The 25051-nt window shown below is 51.1% G+C and overlaps 7 protein-coding genes and 1 pseudogene across 7 annotated transcripts; all 8 read left to right on the top strand.

Moving 5' to 3' along the window:
- Positions 1-456: 456 nt before the first annotated feature.
- On the top strand, positions 457-1087 carry LOC139601031 (feather beta keratin-like; annotated as a pseudogene).
- Positions 1088-3951: 2864 nt separating this feature from the next.
- On the top strand, positions 3952-4330 carry LOC139601026 (feather beta keratin-like). The gene has a single exon (XM_071449725.1). It carries the CDS (start codon positions 3952-3954, stop codon positions 4288-4290), a length of 339 nt encoding a protein of 112 aa, XP_071305826.1. The 3' UTR covers positions 4291-4330.
- A 1581-nt stretch (positions 4331-5911) lies between these two features.
- LOC139587566 (feather beta keratin-like) lies at positions 5912-7466 on the top strand. The gene is made up of 2 exons (XM_071422004.1): positions 5912-5918; positions 7138-7466. Exons 1-2 carry the CDS (start codon positions 5912-5914, stop codon positions 7464-7466), a joined length of 336 nt encoding a protein of 111 aa, XP_071278105.1.
- A 2808-nt stretch (positions 7467-10274) lies between these two features.
- LOC139587565 (feather beta keratin-like) lies at positions 10275-10583 on the top strand. Its single transcript, XM_071422003.1, has one exon. It carries the CDS (start codon positions 10275-10277, stop codon positions 10581-10583), a length of 309 nt encoding a protein of 102 aa, XP_071278104.1.
- A 2739-nt stretch (positions 10584-13322) lies between these two features.
- Positions 13323-13631, top strand: LOC139587564 (feather beta keratin-like). The gene has a single exon (XM_071422002.1). The coding sequence runs from the start codon at positions 13323-13325 to the stop codon at positions 13629-13631; it is 309 nt and encodes a 102-aa protein (XP_071278103.1).
- A 3112-nt stretch (positions 13632-16743) lies between these two features.
- Positions 16744-17052, top strand: LOC139587563 (feather beta keratin-like). The gene has a single exon (XM_071422001.1). The coding sequence runs from the start codon at positions 16744-16746 to the stop codon at positions 17050-17052; it is 309 nt and encodes a 102-aa protein (XP_071278102.1).
- A 2775-nt stretch (positions 17053-19827) lies between these two features.
- Positions 19828-20136, top strand: LOC139587562 (feather keratin-like). Its single transcript, XM_071422000.1, has one exon. The coding sequence runs from the start codon at positions 19828-19830 to the stop codon at positions 20134-20136; it is 309 nt and encodes a 102-aa protein (XP_071278101.1).
- Positions 20137-22882: 2746 nt separating this feature from the next.
- Positions 22883-23191, top strand: LOC139587561 (feather beta keratin-like). The gene has a single exon (XM_071421999.1). The coding sequence runs from the start codon at positions 22883-22885 to the stop codon at positions 23189-23191; it is 309 nt and encodes a 102-aa protein (XP_071278100.1).
- The last annotated feature ends 1860 nt before the right edge of the window (positions 23192-25051 follow it).

Genomic DNA, 25051 nt, shown 5'->3' with positions numbered 1-25051 from the left:
AAATATTGCAATTGTCTTCAGTCCCCTTTGACACGTACCATCAACACCAGCCTTTGGTCTCAAATACTGACACTTTAAAGGAGGAATGATCGTGATGGAAGGGGCAGTTCCTCATGCACAGCACAGCTGCAAATCCCACGCCAGCCAGAAAGGGCTGGGAGGGAAAGGAGGCCCTCTTCACAACACACCCACAAATTAAACCACACAAGTGCCACAAAATGACCTCACTGATGACACCCATTGTTTTCCAAGGCTTTTTTTTTCATATTCTGGTTTCTCTGACACACATTTTCCATGCCAATGCTCCCAAATACCAACTCTCACTTTAAAGAAGCTGCTAAGATCAGATGGGCATGGTCTCCGTAAAGGACATGACACAGCAGAGTTGTGGGGAGGAAAACACATCTCACATCATGACTTGCCAGGCTGGGCCTGGCAGAACCTGCTACCTCCAAAATGCCCCAAGGCCATGGGACAAGGCTGTCCCACCCCCTCCTGGACCAGCATAAAAGCCAGCCCAGAGCCTCTCTCCCTCACACACTTCTCCCGAAGCCTTCTCCTCCTGCTCCTGCAGACTACCAGGTGAGCCTCAAGCCCCTGAACCCCCCTCCTGCTCCTGCACCCCTGGCCCCTCTCTTCCAACGTGCTTGGTCCCAGCCTCCACACCCCCACAACAGCCTCCACACTTCTTCATCCCTCAGATCCCCACACCCCTTCCCTGTCTCACCCCCTCTCTTCCAGGACCCTCCACACCACACCCATGGCCTGCTACAACCGCTGCAGTCCCTGCGGACCCACCCCGCTGGCCAACAGCTGCAACGAGCCCTGTGCCCTGCAATGCCAGGATTCCCGCGTCATCATCGACCCTTCCCCTGTGCTGGTCACCCTGCCAGGACCCATCATGACCTCCTTCCCCCAGAGCACCGCCGTCGGATCCACCTCCTCGGCTGCCGTGGGCACTGAGCTCAGTGTGCAGGGACAGCCCATCTCTGGCGGATTTGGTGGCTTTGGCTACGGCTTTGGCTATGGCCGTGGATTTGGCTATGGGCTGGGCTGCTATGGCAGAAGGGGTGGCTACACCTGCTAAAGGCACCGCCTTAGGGTTCTGGCATCAGCTCCTGCAGCAAAGCACCTCGGCTGATGATCTTTCTACTTGCACTTCACACTGGATCACTTCCACTTCTTTCTCCTGCCTTTTAATTCTTTTTAATTAATAAATAAAGTTTTCCTGCATCAGAGCCTGACATGTCTCCTCATCTTTGCAAATTCCAGTGGTGTCACATCTTCACCTCACACAGTGTCAGACAGGGCATTGGGGTCAATGGAAAAGGGGCACAACACATTTCTTAGTAAATATGTCACCACCATTAACAACCAAGACTGGCACAGGAAGTAAAGGATTGGGAGGACTCTCCAGAACATGGCATAAGCCCATCACCTACTACACCAAAATCTTTTGTCACTTTGATGGTCTCCTGAGCACAGCTCTGATAGAGTGTCTCCATGCCAGCACACACTTGACAAACTCTCTTCCCGGCAGAACTCGAACCCTCACAGCAGAATCACAAAATCATCCACTTGGCCAGGAACTCTGGGATGCAAGTGCTTCGTTCCCCTCTGCTCAAGAAAGACTAACAAGTGTGGGATTTCCAGAACCATGGACAGTTCAGGTTTGACTCTCCTAGGACAGACACCCCACCATGTCTTCCATTCTCTGTCCACCCTCACACTGAAAAATTTTTCCCTTATTTGCACATTGAATTGCATCTGTTTTCACCTGTGTCTTTGCCCTCTTTTCCTGCATGGTTGCACCACTGTGGATAAATGGACTCCCTTGACTTCATTCCCTACCATCTGGGATTTTCATACATTGACGACACCCCGCTGTCCATCCTTGTCTCCTGGAAGTCCCAGCTCTCCCAGCCTCTCTTCTATGACAGATTCTCCAGCCCTTTCAGTATGTTGGTTGCCCTGAATTTTTGTGAAGTAAATTTCCCTAATAGGAAACTAAACCTCCACTAGGGAAACTAAAATTCATTCCCTCTTCTCCACAGCTTGGTGAAAGGGAGACAAGACTGGTGTTAAAAAATTTCCATTCTGACAATTTCAGAAAGCAATAAGGTCAATCTTCTTCCTCTGAAAATTGAATATCCCTGTTTTTTTAGCTTCTCCTCACCTGTCTTGTTCTCCTTATCCTTCAGCTGCTTTCCTTTCCATGTGTCAGTCAGAACCTGGCACTGTGACCCCATAGAGTGACCTTGCTGGGCCCAGCTGAGACGACTGCTATGGATCAACCAGCACTGGACTTTGGGGAGTTTGGGTGACCTTCATAAATCTCAGAAATTGATTTCCCATCTCCATCGAGAAAGGCCTGGCATATAGACTGGGCAGGAGAGATGGAGCCAAGGCAGGCAGGAATGCAGTGGAAGGAGCAGCCCCTCAGCCCCAGAACGCCTGCAAAGCCCAGACCAGCCTGATATGGCTGGCAGGAATGCACTGGAAAGAGCAGCCCCTCAGCCCCAGAACGCCTGCAAAGCTCAGACCAGCCTGACATGGCTGGCAGGGAATGGGGCCCCTCTTCACCACACACACAAAAACCACAGCACACCAGTATCCCAGGGTGACATCAGTGATGCCACCCCACCTCTCCCAAGCTTTGGGAATGTCTTCACCCCACCCTGACATGCACCATCAACACCAGTTTTTAACCTCTAATAATCACAGTTAAAAGCTGATGCCAAGGTCAGATGGACACAGACTCAAGAGAAGGACATGGAATAACAGAATTCCAAAAACAAACACCTGCACCATGACGGGGAAAGGAAGATGATGTTGCTGACCAGAGCTAGTAATTATTGGGTTTTGCTCACAGGAACACAATGTTAAGCCTTAAAGGATACAAATTATGAAACTATATGACCTTAATGTGGAATAAGACAACTGATGTCACAGACCTGCCTGGGCACCCGTTTCTTGTTTGCTTAATGGGTTTCTTAATGAGGTCGAGGAATACAATTTAAATGACAGAGTACATTATCAGGTACAGTTGAGGATTCCAAAAGGACAATAACACTGGAACAAGTTCGTCCCGAAGAGCCTCTCCTTTTCCAGATGTTCTCCCTTCATTGCATTCTCCTCCTGCTCCTGCTGACAACCAGGTGAGCTTCAAGGCAGAATGTCACAAGGTCTCTTTAATCCTTCAGGCACTCCCAGGCACTGTGACATTTCCAAGCTATAACACAGTGAATGCTCCAGGACATCAGCAGCTTCCTCAACATTCCTGGGTGCAACACAATGACTGATGGACTTTCAGTGGCACAGAATAGAGTCCCAGTCTTCATAAGGCACCGACAAAGCACAGCACACAAATGCCACAAAATTACTTCACTGATGACATTGTAGTTCTGCAGTGTTATGGTTGTTTATTCTGTCCTCCCTTACAAACATTTAATAAATAAATACTCCCAAATACCAACCCCTGATTGAAAGCTGCTGCCAAGGTCACATGGACACTGACTCAAGAGCAGGACATGGAATTGCAGAGCTGTGGGAAGAAAAACACTCTGCACCTCATGACTCAGCAGGCTGGGTCAGCGAAGAGCAGCTGCCTCAAAAAGCCCCAAGGCCATGGGACAAGGCTGTCCCACCCCTCCAGAACCAGCATAAAAGCCGGCCCAGAGCCTCTCTCCCTCACACACTTCTCCTCACGCCTTCTCCTGCTGCTCCTGCTGACAACCAGGTGAGCTTCAATCCCTGACCCTCCTGCTCCTGCACCTCTCACCCCTCTCATCCATTACACTCAGCCTCAGCCTCAGCAACCCTCAAGCCTCCCCACAGCCCCACAACAGCCTCCACACTCCCTCACCCTCCTGCATCCCTGCCCCTCGCACCCCCACACCCCTGCCCTGCCTCACCCCCCTCTCTCTTCCAGGCACCCTCCACACCACCCCCATGGCCTGCTACAACCGCTGCAGTCCCTGCAGACCCACCCCGCTGGCCAACAGCTGCAACGAGCCCTGTGCCCTGCAATGCCAGGATTCCCGCGTCATCATCGACCCTTCCCCTGTGCTGGTCACCCTGCCAGGACCCATCATGACCTCCTTCCCCCAGAGCACCGCTGTCGGATCCACCTCCTCGGCTGCCGTGGGCACTGAGCTCAGTGTGCAGGGACAGCCCATCTCTGGCGGATTTGGTGGCTTTGGTGGCTTTGGCCTTGGCTATGGCCGTGGATTTGGCTACGGCCTGGGAGGCCTGGGCTGCTATGGCAGAAGGGGCGGCTACATCTGCTAAGAGCCCTCAGCACCACCCTTGACACCACCAGCTCTGGGCTCTGCCAACAGCTCCTGCAAGCAAAGCACCTCGGCTGCTGGTCTTCCTACTTCTACCTCAGGCTGTTCTTTCAAATACTTTGATCTATTCTTTTTCTTTTTTTTTAACTTAGTAAAGATTTCCTGCATCAAAGCCTGACATGTCTCCTCATCTTTCTGAATTCCCGTGGTGTCACCTCCTTACACAACACAGTGCCGGGAATAAACAGACTATTGGACTGAATGGAAAAAGGTCTCAAACCTTTCTTAGAAAATAGATCACCACCAGCAGCAATCAAGCCTGGTATGGGAACCAGGGATTGGGGGGAGGCACAAACCCTTCACCTACTACAACAAAGGCTTTGACGCTGCAAATCTCTCTTGCTCATGGCTCTCTTCACGTCTCTCTGGCCCAGTACACACTTGACAAACTCTCTTCCCAGCAGGACTCCCTAACCCTCCTCTAAAAAATAGGAACAACATCATCCAATTAGGCAGGGACTTTGAAGCAATTGCTTCATTCTCTTCTGCTCAATCATAGTCAGCAAGACGCAGATTTCCAGGACCTTGGACAGTTCAGAGTTGGCTCTCCCAGAACAGATACTCGACCACCTCTTGTACTCTGAGACAAACCTCGTATTGAAAAAGGCTTTTCTGCCTTTCCCAGGGAATTCCATCTGTTTTCACTTGTGCCTTGCCCTCTTGTCCTGCATGTGCGCACTGCTGAGAGCAGCTGGGCTCCTTTGACTTCATCCTCTGCAATCAGGAATTTGTGCACACTGATGACACCAGCCTTGTCCTCTGGGAGTCCCACCTCTCACAGCCTCTCCTCTGGGAAAGATCCTCCAGGCCCTTTAGAATCTTTTTGGCCCTGAACTGGTGTCAATTCACTAAATCTACTTCATTTACATGTGGGAAGCCCAAAACTGCTCAGAACACCTCACATGGGATCTCACCAATGCTCAGGAGACATCAAGAGTCACCTCCCCCTGCTTCATCACAACACTTCTCCCAATCCTGACCTGAAGACTCATAGTCCCTTTTCCCACAATGATACAGGGACACTTCCTACTCCATTTCTTTACCCAGAAAAAACAAGGGCAATTTCTCAGAAGAAAATTCTTCTTACCTTTGATATTCATACATTCCTTCCTACCCGGGATGATTCCTACCAACAAACAGCTCTTGGCAAATGCCCTTGCTGAGCTTCAGCACCAGATTTTCAGGGTTACCCCAATGGATCCAACTCCTGGCCTACAGCACTGGGGGCTTGCTGCCATCTGGACTTTGGGACACTGACCACAAGCCTCCAGGTCCAGCCCTTCTCAGGCCACCCTGCTGGGCCCTGACACAACCTGGACTTGCCTGGTTGTCAAAGATCATGAAATGCTCACATGCAACAACCCTGGCTGACTTCCCAAACCTCTTTCTGACAACCACAAGTGGTCTGAGCCCATTGCACCCAGCCCAAGTTGGGAACTAAATCACCCTGGATAGCAAAAGCTTAAAAGCAAGAGGATCACCAAGATATCCACAGAGTAGAGTGAACAGGAAGAGTCAGGTCTAGTGTCAGGCTTAGCCAGGTGGGATCAAAGTGGGGAGCAATGGAATGTGAGGGAAGGGGCAACACCTTCAGCACATCTGCAAATCCCAGAGCAGTGAGACAGGGCTGGGAGGGAATGGGGCTCCTCATCACAGCACACCCACAAACCACAGCACAAGAGCATCACGGTGTCATTTCACTGATGACACCATGCCTCTTCTAAATTTCAGCTGTTTATTGAGCCCAGCCTAACACCCGTCTTCCATGCAAACCGTCTCAAATAGCAACTTGAGCTTAAAAGCTGCTGTCAAGATTAGATGGACAAGGCCTCAAGAGAATGACATGGAATCAGAATTTAATGCAGAAATGCCCATACCATGACAAAGAAGGAAAGAGGAGCATGCTAACAATCAGGCAGTAATTATTGGTTTTTGGTCATAGGAACACAACTCAATTAAGACTTAAGGGATGTAACACAATATTAAGACTGAAGGGATGTAAAATATGAAACCTTAAAGATTGAATGAAGAATAACAGAACTGGAGTCACAGACCAGCCATGATAAAAAAAAGATCAGACACTGTTGACATGCAATTTTCTGAAATCGAAAGGGACCTTAAAAATGAAGCAAATCCATCCTGACCAGGACCTGGTTTTCCAGTTAGTCTCTCTTGATCTCATTCAAGACACAAAGGCATGAGTCCAGTCTTCACAAGCACACAAGTGACACAAAATTACTTCACTGATGACATCACAGCTCTCCTGGGCTCTGGCTGTTTATTCAGCTCTCCCTGACACACACGGAACAATCACATCGTCCCAAACACCAACTCTCACTCTAAAGCTGCCGCCAAGGTCAGATGGACACTGACTCAAGGGAAGAACACAGAATTGCAGAACTGCAGAAAGGAAAACACTCCCCACCTCATGACTCATCAGGCTGGGGCAGGCAAGGGCTGCTGCCTCAAAAATGCCCCAAGGCCATGGGACAAGGCTGTCCCACCCCTCCAGGACCAGCATAAAAGCCGGCCCAGAGCCTCTCTCCCTCACACACTTCTCCTCAAGCCTTCTCCTGCTGCTCCTGCCAACAACCAGGTGAGCTTAAATCCCTGACCCTCCTGCTCCTGCACCTCTCACCCCTCTCATCCATTACACTCAGCCTCAGCCTCAGCAACCCTCAAGCCTCCCCACAGCCCCACAACAGCCTCCACACTCCCTCACCCTCCTGCATCCCTGCCCCTCGCACCCCCACACCCCTGCCCTCCCTTACCCCCCTCTCTCTTCCAGGCATCCTCCACACCACCCCCATGGCCTGCTACAACCGCTGCAGTCCCTGCGGACCCACCCCGCTGGCCAACAGCTGCAACGAGCCCTGTGCCCTGCAATGCCAGGATTCCCACGTCATCATCAACCCTTCCCCTGTGCTGGTCACCCTGCCAGGACCCATCATGACCTCCTTCCCCCAGAACACCGCCGTCGGATCCACCTCCTCCGCTGCTCTGGGCACTGAGCTCAATGCCCAGGGACAGCCCATCTCTGGCGGATTTGGCTTTGGCCTTGGCTACGGCCTGGGAGGCCTGGGCTGCTATGGCAGAAGGGGCGGCTACATCTGCTAAGGGCCCTCAGCACCACCCCTGACACCACCAGCTCTGGCCGCTGCCAACAGCTCCTGCAAGCAAAGCACTTCAGCTGATGGTTGCCCTGCTTGCATCTCACACCACCTCCTTTCTCACTTCTTTCTCCTGCCTTTTAATTCTTTTGCTTCAATAAAGTTTTCCTGGAATATACCATCACACGTCTCCTCCTTTGTTTTGCCATGGCTCTTGCAACTTCCCCTAGCTCAAAGTCAAGGGTCAACAGCCCATCAGTGTGTCTGGAAAAGGGGCCACAAGACCTCTCTTGGGATGTCTGTCAACAGCAGAACCATCCACTGGGCTTCCAGAATGCAGCACAGGCCCTTCCTTTTCCTAAAGCCTTGGACACACTGATGCACTTGTGCCCATATCCCCAGCACAACCTCCCGATGGCAGCACACATTTGTCCAACTGTTCCCCACCGGGACTTTGTGAACATCCCAGCACTGGAATCCAGGAGTGCACAAGGAACATGGGGAAATCCATTAGTTCAAGCCAACCTAGTCCCCAGACAAAGCAACCACCCTTCCCTCAGCAGCTGCTCACAGAAATGGTTCTGTAGATTCTTCACCAACATCCTTATTCTTTTTTGGACCTCCTCAAGCACCTCAATGTCTTTCTTGCTGTGAGGGGTCTAAAACTGAACTCAGATTCAGGGTGTGGCCTCACCAGTACCCAATGCAGTGGGACAGTCACTGTAGTGGTCTTGCTGGCCCCACTACAGGGAATACAAGCCAGGATGCCACTGGTTTTTGTGGCTACCTGGGAACACATTGGATCATGTTCAGCTACTGTCAACCAGCACCCCCAGATCCTTTTCCCACAGGCACCTTCCTAGTCACTCCTTCCCAAACCTGAAGATTTAAGTCTTTACCAAATTCCAAGTAAAAATCACCCACAGCCTTTTCCTCACTTACTAAGGAGGTCACATTGACACCTCAGGTGATGAGATAGGTCAAGCAGGACCTGATTTTCCTAAAGACAGGTAGGCTGGGCCTGATCACCTGCTGGTCCTGCAGGGGCCATTCAATACTCTCAAGATGATCTGCTCCAGCAGCTTCTGCAGGACTGGACTCAGATTGACAGGCCTGGAGTTGCCCAGACCCTTTCTCTGACCCCTCTTCTAGGGAAGAGTCCCATTTTCAAGGCTACATCAACTGGGACCTCCCCAGTTAGCCAGGACTGCTGGCAAAAGATAGCAAGTGGTTTGGGAGCACTTTCACCAGCTCCCTCAGAGCCCTTAGGTGGATCAATTCAAGTCTGTCACTGACTATCCTCACTGGATTAGGAGGGATTGAACTTTGCTCCCTGGGAAGGAGCTTCCTCCCTCAATAGGATGCTGTGCCCATCCCAGGAAGCAGAATCACAGCAAAGGCAATCATTGGTGCTCAAGGAACCTCTTGGAGGTGACCAAAGACTCATTGTAGAATGGTTTTGCTTGGGAAGGACCTTGAAGATTCTCTTGTCCAAACCCCTGCAGTGGACAAAGACACCTTCCACTATCCCAGGTTGCTTGAAGCCCTGACCAACCTGGCCTTGATCATTACCAGGGTTGGGGCAGTCACAGCTTCTCTGGGTGACCTGTGCCAGGCCCTCATCACTCACACACAGAAGAATTTCATCACAATATCCCATCTAACTCTACCCTCTGGCAGTGGAAAGGCATTTCCCCCTGTCCCATCACTCTCTGTTTGTGTAGGAGATCATGGAGTTAAACCCAACCTGCTCAAGGAAGGACAGCTCAACAAGGCTGCCCATGACTTTTTGTCAACTTGAGGTTTAGTAACTTGAGGCCATTTCCACTTGTCCCATCACTTGCTAAAAGGGAGGAAAGAGCAACAATAGTCTTGCAAAAGAATTCCTTTCAGACAGCTGAGGAAAGGGAGATGATTTCTTCTTTGGCTGCCTTGTCTGCATCTAAAAATCTGCAGTTCCTAAAACTACTCAAAATCTTGTTCTCCAGATCCCTCAGCAGCATTTCCTAGGGTGTGTCACACCACAGGAGAACCATTGTAACACTAGGGGGGCAAAGCCAGGGCAGAACCAAGGAGAAAGGCAAGTCTGAAAGACAGGTCTGGTGACCAGGTGGTGATGTGAGGAAGAATGACCATGATGGAAAGATCAGCTCCTCACTCATGGCACAGCTGTAAAGACCAGATCATCCTGACAGCGCCCCTTTGCACAACACACACACAAACTGAACCACATGAGAGCAATAGGGTGGGGACTCCGATGACACCTCTAACTTATTGCCTTCTATTCTTCATTCTTGGACACACATCTGAAATGCAAATGCTCCCAAAATAAAAACTGTCACTTTAAAGCTGCCGCCAAGGTCAGATGAACATGGACTCAAGAACAGGACATGACACCGCAGAGGTGGGGGAAAGAAAACACTCCCCACCTCATGACTCACCAGGCTGGGCCAGCCAAGAGCTGCTGCCTGCAAAATGCCCCAAGGCCATGGGACAAGGCTGGACCGCCCCTTCAGAACCAGCATAAAAGCCAGCCCAGAGCCTCTCTCCCTCACACACTTCTCAATCCTTCTGCTCCAGTGCTGACAACCCAACCAGGTGAGCCTCAAGCCCCTGACGCTCCCTCTTTCCCTGTGGCCCTGCTCTTCCAGCAAGCTTAACCCCAGCCTCAGCAGCCCTCATGCCTCTACACAGCCCCACAACAGACTCCTCACTCTCTTGCCTCCCTTGCCCTGCAGACAAACCACACCTTGAATTCCCCCACCCCTGCCCTGCCTCACCCTCTTCTCTTCCAGGCACCCTCCACACCACACCCATGGCCTGCAACAACATCTGCAGTCCCTGCGGACCCACCCCGCTGGCCAACAGCTGCAACGAGCCCTGTGCCCTGCAATGCCAGGATTCCCGCGTCATCATCAACCCTTCCCCTGTGCTGGTCACCCTGCCAGGACCCATCATGACCTCCTTCCCCCAGAACACCGCCGTCGGATCCACCTCCTCCGCTGCTCTGGGCACTGAGCTCAATGCCCAGGGACAGCCCATCTCTGGCGGATTTGGCTTTGGCCTTGGCTACGGCCTGGGAGGCCTGGGCTGCTATGGCAGAAGGGCCGGCTACATCTGCTAAGGGCCCTCAGCACCACCCCTGACACCACCAGCTCTGGCCTCTGCCAACAGCTCCTGCAAGCAAAGCACATTGGCTAGTGTTTGCCCCACCTGCTCTGCCAACCCTCTCCCTTCAATCTCTTTCTCCTTTCTCTTCCATTTTATTCCCTCAATAAAGTTCTGTTGCATCAAAAGCTGAGATGCCTTCTCTTGTGTTTGAATCCCAGTGGTCTCACCTCCTTACTCAGTACAGTGCCAGGAGTGAACAGGCCATTGGATAGATGGAAAAGGGGAAAAACATCTTTCTTAGCAAAGATGTCACCACCTGTACCAAGCAAGACTGGCAAGAGATGTGAGGGAGAAGGGGGACAAACTTCCAGAACATGAGACACAACCCAATCACCTGATAACACCAAAGGCTTTGACACATCAATGCTCTCCTGTGCATGGCTCTGGCAAAGATGCTCCATGCTGGAACATTCTGGACAAATTCTCTGTTCCCAGCTGGACTCTCAAACCCTCACTGCAAACACAAAAACATCCACTTTGGCAGGAACCCTGGGGAAACTTCCTGCCCAAGTAAGAGCAGCATTTCCAGAACCATGGACAGGTCAGCTTTGGATTGCCAAGGACAGAGACTCCATCATATCTTCCCCACTCTGACTGCCCTCACAATGAGAAGTTATTTCTTTCTTTGACGAGGAAATTCAATCTCTTTTCATTTCTGCCCCCTGCACTCTTCTCCTTCATGATTGAGCAGCTGAGATCAGCCAGGCTCCCTCGATTTCATTCCATGCCATTAGGGATTTGCACACACTGATGACGCTCCCTGGTCCATCCCTGCCTCCTGGGAGCCCCAGGTATCTCAATCCTCTGTAAAACAGCCCTTAGAATATCTTGGTGGCCTTGTGCTTGGTTTTGTTTCAGCAAGCCCATGAGGTTCTTCTGCTGGGGAGCCCAGAAATGCCCACAGCAACCCACCTAAGTGCAACCCACCTAAGTGTTGAGGATGTTGAACAATGTTGGCTCCATGGATACAACTCTTTAACTACTTCTCTTGAGACTTGACTTCACCTGGACTTTGGAGCTTACCCAGAATGTTATATATGATAAAACTCTAGCAGTCCAATCCACTGACCCTTTACAAAACCCGTTGATTCTGGGATAGTCTGGGATGATGCCGTAGGAGACACAGTAAATATCCTAGGTGAAAAATAGAGGTTAACACCAGCCATGTCTCTCTCCTAATCCCCAGTTTGCTGTTCTTCTCTGTAGCTAACACTGAGGTCACTAATTTTTGATTTTGCCTCCCAAAACTAATCCTAATGTTTTCCTCATTATCCTCTTGTCCGATCTGCTCTTGGTAGTGCTTTACAGTACTATTTACAAAATTGTCCCATACGTGTCTGCGGGAACAAGGTCCCTGGAAAGCCATTAGCAAAGTCAGAGGGAGAACAGAGGGAGCACCTGTCAAGGGGCAGGTGCTAATGCCCAGCACAGCTGCAAAGCCCAGAGCAGCCTGACAGGGTGAAGAGGGCTTCTCTTCACAACACACCCACAAACTGAACCACACAGGTACCACAAAATGACCTCACTGATGACACCCATATTATTCTTAGGTATTCTTGGATATTCTGGTTTCCCTGACACACACGTTCCCAGCAAATCTTCCCAAATACCAGCTCTCACTGAAAAGCTGCTGCCTAGGACAGATGGATACAGACTCAAGGGCAGGACTTGGAGTTGTACAGCTGCTGGAAGGAAAACACTCCCCACCACCCCATCACTGGCACAGCTGCAACAAGCAGAACTGATGTTATGATTTCCATCCAGGTGCCTCTAGAGAGTAACAAGGTTACTCTCTTTTTCTGAAAATTCAACATCTCCAGTTCCTTCAACAGCTCCTCACATGCCTTGTTCTCCTTATCTTTCACCAGCTACGATGAACCAACACAAGACTTTGGGGAGCATTTGGGCATCCCTAAACACCTAAATGGGAGAGCCTGCCCATTTCCAGTGGATAAATCATGGCATATGGACAGGTTTAGAAAGCTGGAAACATGGTAGGAGAGAGAGAATGTAATGGAAGGGGAGACTCCTCACTGCCAAAAGAGCCGCAAAGCCCAGACCAGCCTGATGTGGCTGTGGGGGGAATGATGCACCTCTTCTCAAGACACCAACACAGCACAGCACACTGAGTGACTTCACTGATGACACCCCAGTGTCCAAAGCTTTGGTCATGACTTCAGCCTTTCCTGAAAAGCATCATCACCACCAAACTTTGGTTTCTTAAACTCACACATTAAAGCTGCCGCCAAGGACAGATGGACACGGAGGAGTGAGTAGGATATGACATTGAAGAGTTGTGGGAAGGAAAACATTCCCCTCCTGAAGATTCACCAGGAGGGGCCAGCTAAAAACGGCAGGCTCCAAAATGCCTCAGGGTCAATGGTAGTGCTTTCCACGCATCCAGGATGAATATAAAAGCCGTCCCAGAGCCTCTCTCCCTCACACGCTTCTCCTGACTCCTCCTGCTCCTGCTGACAACCAGGTGAGCATCAAGCCTTGACCCTCCTGCTCCTGCACCCCTGACCCCTCTCTTTCAACATCCTCTGCCCCAGACTCTGCAGCCTTCATCCCTCCCCATGGCCCCACAACAGCCTCCACACTCTCTCACCCTCCTGCACGAGCGCCCCTCACACCCCCACAGCCCTGCCCTGCCTCACCCCTCTCTCTTCCAGGCACCCTCCACACCACAACAATGGCCTGCAACAACATCTGCAGTCCCTGCGGACCCACCCCGCTGGCCAACAGCTGCAACGAGCCCTGTGCCCTGCAATGCCAGGATTCCCGCGTCATCATCAACCCTTCCCCTGTGCTGGTCACCCTGCCAGGACCCATCATGACCTCCTTCCCCCAGAACACCGCCGTCGGATCCACCTCCTCCGCTGCTCTGGGCACTGAGCTCAATGCCCAGGGACAGCCCATCTCTGGCGGATTTGGCTTTGGCCTTGGCTACGGCCTGGGGGGCCTGGGCTGCTATGGCAGAAGGGGCGGCTACATCTGCTAAGGGCCCTCAGCACCACTCCTGACACCACCAGCTCTGGCCTCTGCCAACAGCTCATGCAAGCAAAGCACATCCGCTGATGGGAGTCAGCCTCGCACATCAGACCAGCTCTCCTCAATGTCTTCACCTTCCCTCATCATTCTTTTGCCTCAATAAACTTCTCCTGCATCAAATCCTTACATGCCTTCTCTCCTTTTTGAATTCTGTCTCACATGCATACCCAGCACAGCGCCAGAAATGTCATTGGAGTAGATGGAAAACGGCACAACACATTTGTTTGGAAATATATCCCTACCCGAGGGGAGGGATATATTTCCAAGACTGATGCAGGAAAATAGGTTGAGGGGGGACCTTCCAAAACATGACACAGAGCCATCACTTGCTACACCAAAGGCTTTGACACATCAGTGCTCTTGAGTTCATCAATGATTCTGCTTAAGTCTCTCCATGCCAGCACACACTTGTACAAAGTCTCTTCCCAGCAGGAATCGCAAGCCTTGCCAGCAAAGAGGGGAAACTATTTCACATCCATTTAGGCACAAACTCTGCAGTGCAAGCGCTTCAACTCCCCTGTTCAAGTAGATTCAGCAAGAGCAGGATTCCCAGAACCATGGACAGTGCAGATTTGGATCACCCAGCCCAGGGACTCCACCGCCTCTTCCCCTCTGTGACCACCCACACAATGACAAATTCTTTCCTTCTTTGCCCAAGGAATTCCATCTCTTTTCCCTTTTGCCGTTGTGTCTCTGTCCTGGACATGCACACTGCTGAGAACAGCCAGGCTCCCTCACTTCTTTCCCTGCCAGCAAAAATTTGCACACACTGATAACACCCCCGTCAATCCCTGTCTCCTGGGAGTCCCAGCTTTCTCAGCCTCTCCTCTATGAAAGATCTTCCAGCTGCTTTAGAATCATTCTGGACCTAAATTTGATTTGCTTTGCTGAGTCTGGATTTCTTCCAACAATTTTCTGAAACCTATCTTGAACACTGGTGACACCTTATTGAACTGAGGCTTGATTGAGACCTTGTGGGCCCTTTATTCTCCACCAGCACCACAGGATCAGGCTCTGCCAAGCTCCTACCCACCCAATCAGCCCCCAGCATGACCTGGGGCCCATTGCCATTCCTGCCCAGATGCAGAACTTCACATTTTCCCCTCCTGAACCTCAGGAGAGGCCTTTAACCCCCAGTCTCCAGCTCCCTCTGACCAGTGGCACAACCAAGTGGTGCCTCAGCCACTCCATCTGCTGCCAACTTGCTGAGGGGACAACAGTCTCACTGCCCACATCCTTCTTGAGGAGGTTGGAGAGGGTTGGCCTCATGGATACAACTCTTGATCTACTTCCCTTGAGACCTTACTCCATCTGGAGTTTGGGCCACTGATTAACAATCTCTGAGCCCAGCCCCTCAGCCACTCTCAGGCCACTCATGCTTTCTTAGCAAACACAGACACTCTGGGAGCATGGAATGGGAAGGAGCCTCAAGGGCTTCACAAAAGCCTGGAGTTCAACAGCACCCACAGCTCTCTCCTCATGCCCAGGCTGAGTCACTGCGACAGAGCAGACACACAGCTCAAACACCATTTTCTCATGGAAAACCTCCATGAGAAGTAGCTTCACCCCTTGGCACTTGACACAACCCAAGACCACAAAGCCCAGGCTCTCTTCTGTCCTGCTGCTGCTCCACTTTGGCCTCTGCTGCATTGCACAGCAGCCACCAACACTTGTGGAGTTGGTTCAGCTGGAAAACATTTTGGACATATAATCCGGATGTTAACCAAGCAAAGCCAATGCCACCAATGTTTAAAAATTTCATTTGGTAAAGACCTAAATGTAAAATATCAAGTACAACCCTTCCTAACAGCATTGCCAAGGTCACCTCTTGGCCTGTTCCCAAATGACACAGCTCTAAGACATATAAATCCCTCCTGGCATGCTGACTGCACTACTATCCTGGGAAGTCAGTGCCAGAGATGGAAAACAGAGTCCTGAAGGAATTTTCCCCACTTCCAAACTCAACCTCCATTCGGGCAACTTGACTCAATTCCCTCTTCTCCTATGGCTAGATAAAAGGAAGGCAAGAATAATGTAGAATTATTTCCATTCAGGTAACTCCAGAAGGCAACAAAGACAACCCTTCTCTGAAAAACTAAACACCCCAGTTCCCTCAACTTCTCCTCATTTGTCTTGTTCTCCTTTCCCTTCACCACTTTCCTTTCCCTTGTGTAAGAGCGCAGCTCTGTGATCCCACAATGTGACCTTCCTGGGCTCAGGTAAGATGAGCGCTATGAATGAACTAACACAAGGCTTTGGGGAGCTTGGGAGGCCATCCCTAAATCACAGGGATTGGTTTCCCATGTCCAAGAGGAAAGGAAAGACATGGAGACAGGCCTGCCGGCACGCAGCCCAGGTGGGGAGGGAGCGAACATGATGAAACATCCAGATCTATCACCCTGAGTACACCTGCAAATCCCAGAGCATCCTAACAGAGCTGGGAGGGAATGAAGCCCATCTTCACAAGACAGCCACAAACCACAGCACACCAGTGTTCTGGAGTGACTTCATGGATGACACCTCACTGTCCAAAGCTTTACTCATGTTGTCAGACCTCCCTGAAAAACAACATCATCACCAAACTTTGGGCTTTATAACTCGCATTTAAAAGCTGCCGCCAGGGTCAGATTGACACAGACTCAAGAAGAGGACATAGAATTGGAGAAATGTGGAAAGGGAAACATTCCCCACCTCACCACTCACCAGGCTGCGTCAGCAAAGAGCTGCTGCCTGGAAAAAGCCCCAAGGCCATGGGACAGGGCTGTCCCGCCCCTCCAGGACCAGCATAAAAGCCGAGCCAGAGCCTCTCTCCCTCACACACTTCTCCTCAAGCCTTCTCCTCCTGCTCCTGCCAACAACCAGGTGAGTCTCAAGCTCCAACCCTCCTGCTCCTGCACCCTTGGCCCCTCCCTTTCAGCACGCTCAGCCACAGCCTCAGCACCTTCACACCTACCCACAGCCCCACAACAGCCTCCACACTCCCTCACTCTCCTGCCCCTCAGACCCCCACACCCTTCTCGTACCTCATCCCTTCTCTTCCAGGCACCCTCCACACCACACCCATGGCCTGCTACAACCGCTGCAGTCCCTGCGGACCCACCCCGCTGGCCAACAGCTGCAACGAGCCCTGTGCCCTGCAATGCCAGGATTCCCGCGTCATCATCAACCCTTCCCCTGTGCTGGTCACCCTGCCAGGACCCATCATGACCTCCTTCCCCCAGAACACCGCCGTCGGATCCACCTCCTCCGCTGCTCTGGGCACTGAGCTCAATGCCCAGGGACAGCCCATCTCTGGCGGATTTGGCTTTGGCCTTGGCTATGGCCTGGGAGGCCTGGGCTGCTATGGCAGAAGGGCCGGCTACATCTGCTAAGGGCCCTCAGCACCACCCCTGACACTGGAAATTGGACACAGAGCAACAGCTCCTGCAAGCAAAGCACCTCAGCAGATGGTTGCCCTACTTGCACCTCACATGGTCCCTTCCACTTGTTTCTTTTGTCTTTTCAATCTTTTGCCTCAATAAAGTTTTCTTGCATCAAAGCCTGAGACAACTCTGCTTCTTTTTGAATTCCAACACTCTCACATCCTCCCCCAGAACATTTCTAGGAATGAACAGGCCACTGGGGCTAGATGGAAAAGGGGAACAAAATATTCTTAGCAAATACCTCACCAACAAGAACCACCACGATTATTATGTGAAGCAGAGACTGGCGGGGACACCTCCTAAAACATGACACAAGCCCACTCCCTGATACAAAAAAGCATTTGACGAAATCCTCTCCTGGGCATAAAACTGGAAGAGTCACTCCGTGCCAGCACACACTTCACAAATCTCTTCCCAGCAAGACTCTTGAATCCTCACCACAAAAACAAAAACAAAAAAACCCAAAAACCATCATTCACTTGGGCACAAACTCTAGAGTGCAAGTGCTTCCACTCCACTGATCAAGCAGAGTCAAGCAACTGCGACATTTCCAGCACAATGGACAGATCAGTTTTGGATATACCAGGACAGACTCCATCACCTCCTCCACTTTCCGACCACTCGAAGAATGAAAAATTCTTTCTTTCTTTGCCTATAGAATGGCATCCATTTTCATTTGTGCCCTCCTCCATTTTCCTTCACTGCTGAGAACAGCCGGGCTCCCTGCACCTCATTCCCTGCCATCAGATATTTACACACACTCATGATACCCCCATCCATCCTTGTCTCCTGGGAATCCCAGCTCTCTCAGCTCTCCTCCAGGAAAGCTTCTCCAGCCCTTTCAGGATCTTGCTGGTCCTCCACTGCTCTTCTTTCACACTCCACTGCCCCCATCATTGCTGAGGATCTTGAGCAGGGTCAGCCTCATGGATACAACTCTTAACATCCTTCCCTTGAGACTTGACTCCATCTGGAATTCATGCCACTGATCCCCAGCCTCTGGGACCAGCCTCTCAGCCACTCTCAGGCCACAAACTGCTTTCCCTGGCCACTTGGGCTTGTTCGGATGATATGGGATTGTAGAATAGGAAGGAGAATCCAGGACTTCACAAAAGGGTTGAGTTCAACAGCAGCCACAGCTCTCCCCTCATGCCCAGGCTGAGTCACTGGCACAGGGCAGACACACAGCTCAGCCAAGCACCATTTCCTCAAGGGAAATCCTCCAAGAGAACTGGCCTCATCCTTTGGCACTTGAAAAACCTCAAGACCCCAAAGGCCTGGCTCACCCCTCCCCTGCTGCTGCTCCCATCTACACTCTGCTGCCTTGCACAGCTGCCCCCAACCCCCATGGAATCCCTTCAGCTGGAAAAGATGCTTGACATTCGATCCAAATGTAAACCAAATCTGTTAATGCCACAAATCTCAGAAATGTTTCATTTGTAGAAGACCTAAATGTAAAACGGCATCAAGTCCAACCATTCTAACATCACTTCTAAGGCCACCATGAAACATCCCTAAAGTCCAAATCTCCATGGCTTCCAAATTCCTCCAGAAATGCTGACTAAACCACTGTCCTGGAGAGCCATGGACATGGCTTGAAAATCCATCTTCCAAACTCAACCTCCCCTGGGGTAAGTTGACTCCATTCCCTCTTCTCTGATAGTTGGATAAAAGGGAAACAAGACTAATATAAAATTATTTCCTTTTAGGTAACACCAGAAGGCAAAAGGGCCAACCTATTTCTGAAAATTGAACATCCCCAGTTCCCTCACCTGTTCCTCATGTTTCTTTTTCTTATCCATTACCACTTTCCTTTCCCTTGTGTAAGAGCCCTGCTCTGTGACCCCACAGTGTGACCTTCCTGGGCCCAGGTAAGATGAGAGCTATGGATGAACCAACACAAGGCTTTGGGGAGCTTGGGAGGCCATCCCTAAATCTCGGGAGCACTTGCCCATGTCAAAGAGGAAGGAAAAGGCATGGAGACAGGCCTGAAGACATGGAGCCATGGCGGGGAGGGAGAGAACATAATGAAAGATCCAGATCTGTAACCCCAAGCACACCTTCAAATCCCAGATCATCCTAACAGAGCTGGGAGGGAACTGGGGCCGTCTTCACAAGACAGCCACAAACCACAGCACACCAGTGTTGTGGAGTGACTTCACGGATGACACTTCACTGTCCAAAGCTTTGCTCATGTTGTCAGCCCTCCCTGAAAAAAAACATCATCATCAAATTTTGGTCTTCATTTAAAAGCTAACCACAAATGTCAAATAGACATAGACTCAAGAACTGTACACATTTCTGACACTGCAGAAATGTTGGAAGGAAAGCATTCCCCACCTCATCAGTCACCAGGCTAGGTAAGCAAAGAGCTGCTGCCTGCAAAATGCCCCAAGGCCATGGGACAAGGCAGTCCCGCCCCTCCAGAACCAGCATAAAAGCCGGCCCAGAGCCTCTCTCCCTCACACACTTCTACTCACAGCTTCACCACCTGCTCCTGCCCAAAACCAGGTAAGCCGCAGGCCGCTGACCCTCCTACTTCAGCACCCCTGGCCCATCTCTTGCAGCACAATCTGCCCCAGCTTCAGCAGCCCTCATGCCTCCACACAGCCCCACAACAGCCTCCACACTCTCTTGCCCTCCTGCCTCACCGACACTGACACCCCCACACCCCTGCCCTGCCTCACCCCTCTCTCTTTACCAGGCACCCTCCACACCACACCCATGGCCTGCAATACCCGCTGCAGTCCCTGCGGACCCACCCCGCTGGCCAACAGCTGCAACGAGCCCTGTGCCCTGCAATGCCAGGATTCCCGCGTCATCATCAACCCTTCCCCTGTGCTGGTCACCCTGCCAGGACCCATCATGACCTCCTTCCCCCAGAGCACCGCCGTCGGATCCACCTCCTCCGCTGCTCTGGGCACTGAGCTCAATGCCCAGGGACAGCCCATCTCTGGCGGATTTGGCTTTGGCCTTGGCTACGGCCTGGGAGGCCTGGGCTGCTATGGCAGAAGGGGCAGCTACATCTGCTAAGGGCCCTCAGCACCACCCCTGACACCACCAGCTCTGGCCTCTGCCCACAGCTCCTGCAAGCAAAGCACCTCCGCTGATGGCCACTCTACTTCCACCTCAGTCTGGATCCCTTCAAGTTCTCACTCTTGCCTTTTAATTCTTTTGCCTCAATAAACTTTTCCTGCATCAAAGTCTCACATGTCTCCTCTTCTTTTTGAATTTCATAGCTCTCACACCCTCACCCATGGGCTGGATAGCAAAGGGGCACAACACCTTCCTAAACAAGTAGAGACCCACCAGGAACAACCAAGACTGGAACAGGAAACAGGGTTGAATGCTGACCATCCAGAACATGACAAAATCACACGGCCTGCCATACCAAAGGCATTGATACAACAATGCTCTCCTGCTCATTCGTCCGGCAAAACCTCTCCATGCCAGCATTCCCTTGACAAGACCCCCTCCCATCACAACTCTCAAACCACACAAACAATCACAATAACATCCACTCTCACAGAAACTCAGGAGGTGCTGCAAGCCCTTCCATTCTGTCTCAAGAGGATCAAGTATGCCTCCCCAGAGAAGGATTTCCAGAACCATGGAGAGGTCAGGTTTTCATCTCCCTTAACAGAGAAAGTCCTGCACCTCTTCCACTCTGTGACCATCCTCACAATAAAAAAGCCTTGTCTGCCCATCCCATGGAATTTCATCTCTTTTCACTTGTGCCATTGCTTACTTGGAACAACCCCCCCATCCAGCCATGTCTCCTGGAAGTCCCAGCTTGCTCAGTCCTCCCTGAAAAATCCTTCCAGCCCTTTAAAGATCTTGGTGGCTCTAAACTAAACAATGGCCTTGATTCACTGATTCTGTGGTCTTCCTCCCCTGGGGAGCCCAGAACTGTTCACACCTACTTACGTCAGTTTTGAGGATGTTGAACAGTTTTGGCCTCATGGATACGACTCTTGAGCTACTTCATTTGAAGTTTGACTTCAGCTTGACTTTGCATCACAAGGCTCCAGGTCATGTTGTTTAAATATTATATAAATAGAGCAGTCCACCTCACTGACCCTTCACACCACCTGTACATCCTTGCATAGTCTGCAATGATGCAGTAGGAGAAAGTGCCAAAGACATTGCTAAGAGGTGGAGGTAAACACCAACCATGGCTCCCTCATCACCCACAGGAAGATTCTTTTTTTCTGTAGGCAACACAGAGGTCACTAAGACATGATTTTCCCCTCCATAATCAACTCTAACTGCTCCTACTCACCTTGTATGAGCTGAACTTGGAAATGCTTTGTAGGGGAAAAATTGTCCCATCCTTGTCTACAGGAACAAGCTCCCTGGAAATCCATGGGCAGGGTGGGAGGGAGTAAATGCACTGGAAGGGGCAGGACCTGATGCCCAGCACAGCCACAAAGCCCAGCACAGCCTGACAGGGCTGTAAAGGAATGGGATCTCTCTCTCAAATGCAGCCACAAACCAAAACACACCTGCTGTCCAATGGGTTGAACTCATTGCTGACATCTCGATTTTCATAGGCTTTATTGGTTTATTCTGGTTTCTCTGACACGCACCTACCAAGCAAATCCTCCCAAACACCAACTCTCACTTTAAAGCTGCTGCCAAGGTCAGATGGACACAGTCACAGCAGCAGGATTTCACATTTTAGAGTTGCAGGAAGGAAAACAGTCCCCAGCTCATGACTCGTCAGGCCTGGCCAGGTAAAACTGATGTCATGATTTCCATTCAGGTACCTTGAGAGAGTAAAAAGGTCAACACAGTGGTTCTGAAAATTGAATGCATTCAGGTTCTTCAAGGGCTCCACAGACATCTTCTTATCCTTCACCAGTTTTCCTTTCCAGGTGTCACTCAGAGTCCAGCAGTGGGACCTCACAGCATGAACTAGCTGGGGCCACCTGAGATGAGTGCTATGAATGAAAAAATCACAAGAATTTGCAGGACCTGAGAAGAGTGACCAAACCACAAGGATTGCTTTCCCATGCCCAGCAGGAAAGACTTGATACATAAACAGGTTTAGAACTTTGGCAATGGGACAGAGAGTGAGAGAATGTGATGGAAAGGGACACCCATGACCTCCAGAAGAGCTGCAAACCCCAGATGAATCTGACATTACTGTAGGGGAATGAGGACCCTCTCCACAAGACACCCACAAACCACAGCACACCAGGGACATTGCGTGACTTCATTGTTGACAGCCCACAGTCCAAAGCTCACATCCACAGCCCTCCACAAAAAACATCATCATCAACATGCCTTGGTCTCTAATACTTGCATTTAAAAGCTGCCGCCAATGTCAGATGGACATGGATTCAAAAGTAGGACATGACACTGCAGAGTTGAGGGATGGAAATCACTCCTCACCTCAGCACTCACCACTCTGAGTAAACCAGGAACTGTGGCCTGCAAAATGCCCCAAGGCCATGGGGCAAGGCTGTCCCACCCCTTCAGGACCAGCATAAAAGCCGGCCCAGAGCCTCTCTCCCTCACACACTTCTCCTCAAGCCTTCTCCTCCTGCTCCTGCCCAACAACAAGGTAAGCCTCAAGCCCTGACCCTCCTGCTCCTGCACCCCTGATCCCTCTCTTCCAGCATGCTCAGATCCATCCTCAGCAGCCCTCACACATCCCCACAGCCCCACAACAGCCTCCACACTCACTTGCCCTTCTGACACTTCACTCCTTGTACCACCATGTCCCTGCCCTGCCTCACCCCTCTCTCTTCCAGGCATCCTCCACACCACAGCCATGGCCTGCAACAGCCGCTGCAGTCCCTGCGGACCCACCCCGCTGGCCAACAGCTGCAACGAGCCCTGTGCCCTGCAATGCCAGGATTCCCGCGTCATCATCAACCCTTCCCCTGTGCTGGTCACCCTGCCAGGACCCATCATGACCTCCTTCCCCCAGAACACCGCCGTCGGATCCACCTCCTCCGCTGCTCTGGGCACTGAGCTCAATGCCCAGGGACAGCCCATCTCTGGCGGATTTGGCTTTGGCCTTGGCTACGGCCTGGGAGGCCTGGGCTGCTCTGGCAGAAGGGGTGGCTACATCTGCTAAGGGCCCTCAGCACCACCCCTGACACCACCAGCTCTGGCCGCTGCCAACAGCTCCTGCAAGCAAAGCACCTTGGCTGATGGTTTCTCTACTTCCACCTCACACCTGATTCCTCCAGCTTCTTCTTTCCCATCATTCTTTCACTTCAATAAATTTTTCTTGCATCACAAACTGAGTTGCTTTCTGTTCTTTTCGAATTCCAAGAATCTCACCTCCTCATCCTGTGCAATGCCAGCACTTAACCATTATGTGGGATGGAAAGGGAGCAAAGAACATTTCTTAGCAAATATGTCCTCACCAGGAATAACCAATGTTGACATGGGAAACAGGGGAGAGGGGAAACCTTCCAGAACATGACACAAAGCCATCATCTCATCTGCCAAAAGCTTTGACAAACCAATTGTCTCATGGGCACTGCTCTGCCACAGTCACTCTATGCCAGCATACACTTGAAAAACTCCCTTCACACCAGCACTCAAGTCTTCCCCGTCAACAGAGGAACAAGAACATCCACTTGGACAGGAACTCCATAGTCCAAATGCTTCCATCCCCCTTACTCAAGCAGGCCCATAGCAAGAGAAGAATTTCCAGGATTATGGCCAGTGCAATTTTTGACCACCAAGAAGAGGCACTCCGTTCTCTCTTACAGTCTAGGACCATCCACACACACAGAGAAATTATTCCCTTCTTTGCCCATGGTATTTGCTTTACTTTCTAATGTGCATGTGCCTTCTATTCCATCATGTGTGCAGTGCTGAGAACAGCTGGGCTCCCACACACTCGTCTCACCACCCTGCCCAGCCTTGTCTCCTCAGAGTCTCTGCTCTCTCACCTTGTCCTCGAGTAAAGATCCACCAGCCCCTTTAAGTGTCTGGTGGCCCTCAACAAGTCTCTGTCCACTACCCCCTTCTGCTTCTTCACATCTCGAGGCCAGAACTGTCCACATCACTGCACATGGGATCTCACCAGTGCTCTAAAGAGAGGAAGGGCCACCTCTCACAATTTCATAGCAACAATTTCCTGAAATCTCTCTTGTACACAGGTGACGCCCCACTGAAGTAATGCCCCACTGCAACCTATTGAGCACTCTGTTCTTGATCAGCACCACAGGGTCCCGCTCACAAAAGCCACTTCTCAGACTCTCAATCCACAGCATTATCCCGGGCCCAGTGCAATTCCTATCCAGTTGCAGAACTTCACATTTCTCTTGTTTGAACTTTGGGAGGTTCCTTTAAACCCTTAGTCTTGAGGTCCTTCTGAATGGTGGAACCGAAAAGTGGTGATCTAGACACTCCATCACCTGCCAGCGGGCTGAAGGGGCAATACTCCCACTGCTGACATGGAATGGAAGAGTCAGGGCACCCACACCTGGCACAGATGCAAAGCCCAGACCAGCCTGACTGACCTGGGATACTTTGGGGCGCCTCTTCACAAGACACACAAAACAAAAACACAGGAGTTCTACAGGCTGCCTTCACTGATGACTCCCCACCTCTCGAAATCTTGGTCTCGTCTTCAGTCCTCTTTGACACACACCATCAACACCAGCCTTTGGTCTCAAATACTCACACTTTAAAGGAGGAAAGGCCACAATGGAAGGGGCAGCTCCTCATGCACAGCACAGCTGCAAAGCCCAAACCAGCCTGACATGACTCTGGTGGTGTCAGGCCCCACTTCACAACACACCCACAAAGAAACCGATACGAGTACCACAGAATGACCTCAGTAATGACACCCATATAATTCCAAGGCATTTCTTGTATATTTTGGTTATTCAGACACACATATTCCAAGTAAATCCCCCAAATACCAAATCTCACTTAAAAGCTGACACCAAGTTCAGATGGAAACGGCCTCAAGAGC

The sequence above is a fragment of the Agelaius tricolor genome, unplaced genomic scaffold, assembly GCF_023055355.1.
Source record: "Agelaius tricolor isolate 1412-34295 unplaced genomic scaffold, bAgeTri1.0.p SCAF_2, whole genome shotgun sequence".
Classification (NCBI taxonomy): domain Eukaryota; kingdom Metazoa; phylum Chordata; class Aves; order Passeriformes; family Icteridae; genus Agelaius; species Agelaius tricolor.
This window is presented reverse-complemented; position numbering and strand designations above follow the sequence as displayed.

What these genes read in the sequence shown, in the direction of transcription:
- LOC139601026 (XM_071449725.1), top strand. Translation starts at nt 3,952, where the DNA reads ATGGCCTGCTACAACCGCTGCAGTCCCTGCAGACCCACCCCGCTGGCC.
- LOC139587565 (XM_071422003.1), top strand. Translation starts at nt 10,275, where the DNA reads ATGGCCTGCAACAACATCTGCAGTCCCTGCGGACCCACCCCGCTGGCC.
- LOC139587564 (XM_071422002.1), top strand. Translation starts at nt 13,323, where the DNA reads ATGGCCTGCAACAACATCTGCAGTCCCTGCGGACCCACCCCGCTGGCC.
- LOC139587563 (XM_071422001.1), top strand. Translation starts at nt 16,744, where the DNA reads ATGGCCTGCTACAACCGCTGCAGTCCCTGCGGACCCACCCCGCTGGCC.
- LOC139587562 (XM_071422000.1), top strand. Translation starts at nt 19,828, where the DNA reads ATGGCCTGCAATACCCGCTGCAGTCCCTGCGGACCCACCCCGCTGGCC.
- LOC139587561 (XM_071421999.1), top strand. Translation starts at nt 22,883, where the DNA reads ATGGCCTGCAACAGCCGCTGCAGTCCCTGCGGACCCACCCCGCTGGCC.